At 42.0% G+C, this 8387-nt stretch overlaps 1 protein-coding gene across 1 annotated transcript; it reads left to right on the forward strand.

The window, feature by feature from the left end:
• Positions 1-744: 744 nt before the first annotated feature.
• Positions 745-1362, forward strand: LOC149168184 (uncharacterized). Its single transcript, XM_089424846.1, has one exon. It carries the CDS (start codon positions 745-747, stop codon positions 1360-1362), a length of 618 nt encoding a protein of 205 aa, XP_089280972.1.
• Positions 1363-8387: the final 7025 nt, after the last annotated feature.

Consider the following 8387-nt stretch of genomic DNA (forward strand, 5'->3'; position numbering starts at 1 on the left):
CGTCATAGCTGCATTCAAAGTTTATATTCATAAGTTCCTAGAAGTTTACATGGATGACTGGATAGTATATAGTCTATTGAAAAAACACACCAGCCTATTGATAATAATGTTTGAAAGATGCAGACAATTGCAGATCTCCTTAAAACTCAAGAAATGTATCTTCGTAGTCCCCTTTGGAAATCTATTGGGCCATATTGTCTGCAAGGATGGAGTATGTGTATATCCTACCAAGGTTGCGGCAATTATCCACATGGAACCACCACGCAACGTCAAACAACTAAGAGAAACGTTGGGGCATACAGGGTACTACAGGAAATTTATCAGAAATTACGCATCCATCACGGCTCCAATGGAGAAATTACTGAAGAAAATGGAAGAGTTCATTTGGACTGTGGAATGCCAGACAACCCTGAATAACTTAAAAGAGAGACTAGTAAGCGCCCCTATATTGGTGTATCCTGATTGGAACAAAATCTTCCACGTGCACATCGATGCATCAAGAATAGCATTGGGAGTGGTCTTAGCATAGCCAGGGGAGAAAAACATGGACCATCCAGTGTACTATGCTAGCAGGAAGTTGTCTACTGCGGAAAGAAACTACACAACAACTGAAAGGGAAGCCTTGGAAATGGTTTACTCTCTCCAAAAGTTCAGACACTACTTACTGGGCGCGCCATTCAAATTTTTCATAGACCATTCTACGCTCAAGTATTTAGTAAACAAGCCAGTGATAGAGGGGAGAATATGTTGATGGTTGTGTTGTTCCAAGAATTCACTTTTGAAGTAGTGTTAAATCCCGACAAACTCAATGTGGGACCAGATTACTTGTCGCGGCTAGAAATAGGGGAAAATGAAGGAGCAGTAGATGATTGGTTACCTAATGCCGATTTATTCAGAGTAGAGGCAATTCCAAACCACCTGGAACAAATTGCCTCATTCTTGAAAACTGGTCACTACCCAGCAGAATCCACAGCGGCGCAGAGACGGCACTTAGTAGTTAGGGCAACAGATTACCAGCTAATTGCAGGACACCTTTATAAAATGGGCTTAGATCAAATACTGAGGCATTGTGTCCTTCAGCATGAAATGAAAGATGTCTTATGGGAGTGCCATGCAGGGGTTGCAGGAGGTCATGTAGGAGGGAAGGCCACCGCAAGAAAGACACTCCACGCAGGACTATGGTGGCCAACTATCCATAAAGATTCGAAAGAATTTTCCAGGACATGCGACATATGTCAAAGGGTTGGAAAGCCATCAAGACGTGATGAACTTCCTCTACATTCGGTCCACACAGTGCAACTCTTTGATAAGTGGGTGGTAGACTTCATTGGACCCATTTCTCCACCAGCAAGACATTCATGAGCAAGGTACATCATAACAGCAATATAATACCTCACAAGGTGGGTAGAGGCGGCACCTGTAAAGGACTGCATAGCAGAAACAGCGACAAGGTTCATATTTGAGAACATCATTTCATGGTTTGGATGCCCGAGGAGCCTCACAAGTGACCAAGGCACACATTTCCTGAACGAGACCATTGAGTCTCTACTAAAGACATTCATGTTTCAACACAACAAGAGCAACGCGTACCACCCACAAGCCAACAACGTAGTTGTTATAGACATTTTTGGGCACTACAACCCCAATCATAAATGTCCATAAACCAAGGGCTCTTAATTCCCTAAAAGTGTTGTTCCAACCTCTAAAAGAACAAGGTCAACTGATTACATCTTCTCCCAGAAGTTCTCCATGAAAAACTACTCAGAACTGGTCAAAACTGGACCATCTCACCTGCTCCATGGTCAAAGTGCACTGCATCCCACCTAAATACACACGGGAGGTGCGATGCATCTTGAAAATCCATTCTATGGGGTGCGATGGGCGAGAGTGGACAAATGGCAGGGTCAATCTGCAAGGTGGAGGATCATGGAATCTTCCAGAAACTTCTCCTGTGACACTTGCCTCTCTGCATTCGCCCAGGGATGAGTAAGAGATCATAAATCTCCAAGTGGAATCAAGAACTATCAGAGAGAGGACACTAATCAGATCTCAAAAGCTAACTCACCCCCCTTGCAAACATCTATATATGGATCCCTCATCCCAGAGATCTAGAGGCTGGAATTTTGTATCTTGTGAGGAAGTGCTGCTGGTTTCCTGGTGCAACATCATAATGTTGGGTGATCTAAGCTTTTCATGAGGTGAAGAAGGGCTTTCTCGCTGAGAGGATGATGTTCGGTCAGAACAATTGGCTGTAATCCTCTTTGCTATTCTTGATTATTAATAAAGCTATTCAAGTTTTCCTCCACATTCTTGTATGATTGATGATATATTCACTTGTGTGGTCAATATATATCTGGTCCTATATTGTTTATGATAATAGATCTATGTTCTTGGATAGTGTTATGCTGCTTTGATTCTACAGGTGCTCTTTGAAGCTGGGTAGACAAGGAAGCGAGTGGCAAAGATCTATCAGAAGGGAGAGGAATCAAGCAAGGAACCAAGCGCAAGACAGAGGTTGGTCTCCTTTATTCCCCTCTTATCTATTTTTCATAAAGGAAAACGAAAGTGGTTTTAGTTTGTTTGTTTCTAAGGTAGTTACCAGCCTTAGTGGGACTAGCAGCTCTGCATAGACACTAGATTTCCCGATAACAAAATGGTGACTCCGCTGGGGAGCGAATAGATTTTTTGTTTGTCTACATTTGTTTGCTTTATAAACTTACAGACGGAGCCTGAAGTCAAGCTAGCTAGCCTTCGAACTGCATTTGCTATGCAAGTTCAAAGTAGATCAATGTTGCCTCAGTCTATCTCTGGGTTTTGTTTATGAACTGAACAATCGATTTACAAGCTCTCTAATTGCCCTTGTGGTGGCTCTAGTAACCTCCTTAGATCTACCCCTGTGATTGATTTACTGATTACCACCTGCTCGGCCTAAATCCCTGAACTGAGCTGCAAACTGTGACCCAGAACCCAGTTAAAGTCTCGTCCCTGGTCCATCACACTGTCTCTTCTTTGGATTCTAGATGCATCACACTTCCCGAGTGTAGTAGGTGTGCTGCATCTCTTTTTCCCTGTGTTACAGGTGTGCTGATCAAACAAGGCCTTTTCTGCTCTTAGATTTTGGTTTATGTTTTCACTCTTTTCAGCTCTATTCAGGAGTTTTGCTGTGTGTAGTCAGTACACCTCTATTGAAACCCCCTTCCTTGCCATTATTCCACCTCCATTGTGCAAAGAACTGTAAATGTTTTTATGCATTTTGAGCCATTTTCAGTTCTCTTTTACAAAGAAGTAGCTTAATTGAACTGTCGTTTCTTGATTTGAAAGTGTCGCAAGTGTTGTTTTCAGTCATAGAAGAGAATTCGATTGTTCTTGATAGTCGATTACACTATTACTCTTATATTTGATTTGAATTAATAGTTTTTCAAGTGTCAAAAGCAAGTTTTCAATTCCAAATCGCAAAGTGTCGTCATTGTCCTCATTTTGTCTTGAAAAGAAACTTGTTATTAATGTCGCTTTGAAAAATAATTCAGATTTGCGCTTAGCTTTCTTCTTATCATTCACACATTAAGAAGGCTAAAAACAAATACATGCATGTGCATTTGCATTTAGACTGTTTGTTGGTTTGATTTAGGACAGTGCATATAGTGTGTGCTCTTTGCTCTATGTTGAAAGAACATCATCTCTCTTTCCTTAGTAGCAGGGATTTTCATTGCAGAAAGAAGATTAAACGATTGTTTATCATCTTAGATTGCATTTTAGGAATTGTACATCTACATCACGCAGTGAACCTGAAAGGCAAATTTCTTAAGCAAGATCAACTGTAAAATAAATTTAATGAATCTAAAAACTCTTTGGAACCTAACGCACAACATTTAGAAGTCTACGCTAGAGACGTATTCCGGTGTCGTAAAGCCTGGTAACTGTTGTTTTCATTGTTGGTTGGGCGGTTCCTCCACTTTGAGACGATAAGTGCCAATACGGACTTGTGCTCCCACGTACCGTTGAGTATATATTGGGAGACCACAATAGGCTTTATCCTTTATCCATAGGAAGTCGTGTCTGCCACCCTATCGATCGCAATGCACTGAACACAGCATTCGGGAAGATTGACTGTCGTACTGTAAAAAGTATTCTACAGTTTTATGATTGGTTTGGTAATCCCTCTGTCTAGATTTCCAGAGCAGTCTCTTTCATTCCTTTTCAGACTCCTTAAAAGAAAAGGTCCATCTAAGCACTTGTCACTTCAGGCTCATTAAAATTGAAGGCGACTAGAGTCATCTTTTGGTTTTTCTCGACTCTTAAAAATTGAAAAAACAAGTTGTGTCAAAGCGTCTAAAATTTATTTTAATCGGAATAAATATCACCTTTCCTACATTGGTCTTAGGTTGAGAAAAATGGAGTCCACCAACCAAAGACTTCCCCTTGGGGGGAATCCTATTCCTTTCTCCTCTTGGGGAGATGTTGGTGCACCCCATATGGCCACATTGTCGCTTCCAGGATTGACAATCGACTTGCCCGTATGGCTCTTCTCAACCTCTGTCATTCAGAACACCGTGATTCCTGAACAATCAAGTCAGCAACTAAACGATACCAGAGTTACCCCCCAACCCTCTACTTCGTCCAATTCTTCCTCTCCTCCTTCCTCTTCACTTGATGAAGCTGGTAAAGCCAAAAATCAAGTAGCCGAGAAGAAGAAGGAGAAGAAGAACAAAGAGAAGAAGAAGAAGGAGCCAAAGGCGAAAAGGGGCAACCAAGCATCGTCTAGCGAAAATCCACACACTGCACCGTCCAGGCCTAAATCGCCATGTGTCATTTGCAAAGGAGACCACTATCATCGAGATTGTCCTTGCGTCCCTCGGATCTTAAGGGACTGGTCTCCTCATTTGCACAATCCGGTGTCGTCAACCTTTGATGATCATGCTGAAAGTACACCGTCAACTAGTGAAAGTGAAGCCCCTGGACAAAAAGGAAGATGTAAATTTCCTTGTAAACTGTGTGAAGGCGATCATGTCGTCCACCGTTGTCCCTTCTTAGACGAGGCTAAAAGAGTTTTGGACAACCGTCCGGTTTCATGTTACGGCTTCCTCCTGGATATAAGAAGCTCTTGCCGAGTCCGTCACTAGTTGAAAATCTGGCTGACACGCCCTTGGAGTCAGCCGAAGCGTCTGTCATTGAAGATAAACCATCTGAATCCAAACCAGACAAAAGTCAAAAGGTCAAGGCGGCAGTTGACCCAATCTTGCCTTGAGAGGATCCATCTTCAGATGATACGATCATCGAAGAGAACAAGAACGACACCGTTCAAATTCTCTTCGTAAGCACAGACTCCGATGAACATGGGGGTATTCTACCCATTCCTTTACCATAGGAAGGAAGTTCGTCAGAGTCATATCCGGCCGTCTATTCGGTCCCACTTCCAAGCAACCTGGTTGTTTCCTTCGACTGGAATCTACTAGGCAGACCCCGTTTATCGGCTAGTGTACCATTTCGAATCATTGCTCAAATATACAGAATGGTCATGGCTAGTACCATCATAGATGAAGGGGCTTCTGTGAGTATCCTTTCCTCAACTACTTGGAAAGCGCTTGGTTCGCCACCGCTTTTGCCTAAAATGAGAAATCTAACAGGCTTTGACAAGGGAACCAGTCGACCGTTAGGGATCCTTCCCAATGTGCTGATAACATTGAGAAGGAAAACCGTTCACATGAACGTAATGGTAGTCCAAGGACCCCTGGATTATAATCTACTCCTTGGACGTGACTATATTTATTGCATGGGAGCCATTGTCTCCTCACTCTTTAGAGTAATGTGTTTTCCGCATGAAGAAAGAGTGGTCAAGCTCGTAGACCAGCTTTCATTCCCCGGTTCACACATAAAAAATAGTCATATACCATTCCTGAATGGTCTTTTCACACAAGGAATGTCTCATCAATCCCTAGTCCGTCCTCCTGACGAGCGCGAGTGATTTGGGGGATATGACTGAAACCCAGGGGGCATGCACTCTGGCCTGTTTCGACAGGAAAACCTTGGGTATAGGGTAGGTTTCTGCAAAGGATATATGACTGGTTGACACACCCGTCCATTTAGGAAAATGGGGTTAGACCAGAATAAGATACCTCTGTTAAGGTAGGCCTTTCCCAATAGAACAAATGTTTTGTCTGCAAATTGAGGGGTAACCTGGAAAAGGTACGCCTTTCCCAATAAAACAAATGTTTTGTCTGCAAATTGAGGGGTAACCTGGGAAACTCTACTTCGCTATACATGGGGGCATGCAAACCTTTTGGCGTGCATGTGAAGAGTGACCATTTATTTTTTTTAAATTTGTAGGTCCCCTAACCCTTTAAACTCATAGGATTGGTCGTTTCCTAACTTGCATAAAGAAAGGATGTGGGGAAAATCTTTGAAAAAATTTCGTCATTATATGAGACATCCTTATTATACAACTGGATCGAGCAGTTTTAACGTGGAATTCAAGCTTGTTAAAAAATAAACATAAGCAATGAGAAAGTGTTCCCCTAGAATTTAAGCTCATTAAAAAATGAACCAATTTCCGGTAAATAACCATCGTGAATGTATTATCATCAGCCTTTGAAGCCTTGGTTGTGTTCTCATCATCACCTCCACTTTGTTTTGGCCGATCATTCACCTCCATTTGATTATTTACCCTTTTTGAGGAACAGCTGCGAAGAGTGATCCTGTTAGCCATCCTTGTGACACTACCGTGATTTGAAAATTCCAAACCTTACCTAGAATCAGCTGCTACCCGAATTTATCACTCGCTCCTCAAAAAACGAGTCTCCTTTAAGCTCTTTTCAACTGGCTCGTAAAATATGAAAAGATTGCCGAGCAAGGGGCCTTTAGATTTTAATCTTTTTGTACTTGAGGGATCATTACACAAAAAGATCGAGCGCTTGTCTTGTTCGGCTCGTTAAAAGTTCCAAATATTCATCCCTTTTGTATTGTTTTATACTTTTTCGGACTCAAGGGATTATATGACGAAAAAGGATTATTGGAGCTTTCTTTACGTCCCTTTTTCAGACTCTCTAAAATTGAAAAGGACCAAGTTATCCTTGTCGTTAAACTCGTTAAAACCGAATAGCGACAAACTTGTCCATACAGACAAGAACGAGTTTCACTATCGCTAGGCTCGTTAAAACATAGCGATGGGTTTGCCTGAAGGGAAAATTATAGAACAAGCATATGTTATCCTCCTCAAGATTGACAAAAATAAAGAGGTACTAGTCAGCAATGACTGGGGAAAAATTGGGAAGAAAATTTGAAAAAACTCTATTGGTAGCAAGTCACTCTTGAACATGACACTTTCACTCCGCGTCTGAGCCGGGTTGGGTTGTTCCGTTCACTGGTCATATCACCATGGGTCCATCACACCATCCATATTTGGGGTTAACGCTACCAATCCATCATGTCAGTGTCGCCGATATGTTCAAGGGAAGTCGCTTAGAGAATTTGCCTGTGTCTCACCCACTGCAATACATTTACGCTCCATTCTTTCATGACTGCCACCCTGAACCTTATATCACCAGATCGTTTTCACCTCCATAAAAATCATTTGCTCCGTTCCGTATCATTGATGTGGGATTCACTAAGGCCCTCCTATGACGGGTCACTTCTTGTTGGCATCAGCTCATTATCCCAGAAGTCGATCTAGGAACAACCCTTTCAGTACTTTGAAACTTGCATGCCTCAATGGGAAGTTTCTCACTTCTGACGACAGGTTTACATCAATGGCCTTCGACCAAAAGATTTTGCGTGGTGTTCGACGCCAAGTCCCTTATTCACACCACGTGAATTGTACTGTAGTACCTTGAGGGTCATCATCATTATCGGTGATTCCTCTCGCACCTGTTAACAGCTTACATCATTGGCTGGTAATCAGGCGATGTCTTTCCATGTTCGACTCTAGAACATCTCTCACATGGATCGACTTGTACTTTGAGTGAAGATCGAACGAGATTGGAGACCCCGGATCTAGTTTCATCCATCCGGGCTGCGATATATATTCAAGAAAATAAAGACATCAAATGTACATCATTACTGCATAGATAATCATCCAATCCAAGGGATGATGGCTCTACCAGAATCATCAGTCTACACTCAGACGATTGTCTGTCTTATGTACATGAAAATGAATTTATAAAACTGAGCATGGGAATGCCCGCCTCAGCTAGATCATGAAAATATTATGAAGATAATTTATTGTATTGTATATTATTACAGGTCGCCTTCCAGCTTGAAAAAACTTCAGATCCTCATGATAAAGCATTTCACCTGACATCAACAGATTAACGACCTCATGCTTTAGGGGGCAACTATTATAGACATTTTTGGGCACTACAACCCCAATCATAAATGTCCATAAACCAAGGGCT

Source organism: Pinus tabuliformis, chromosome 4_2, assembly GCF_031772625.1.
Source record: "Pinus tabuliformis cultivar Carrire ecotype Pingquan chromosome 4_2, CPIR1, whole genome shotgun sequence".
NCBI lineage: Eukaryota > Viridiplantae > Streptophyta > Pinopsida > Pinales > Pinaceae > Pinus > Pinus tabuliformis.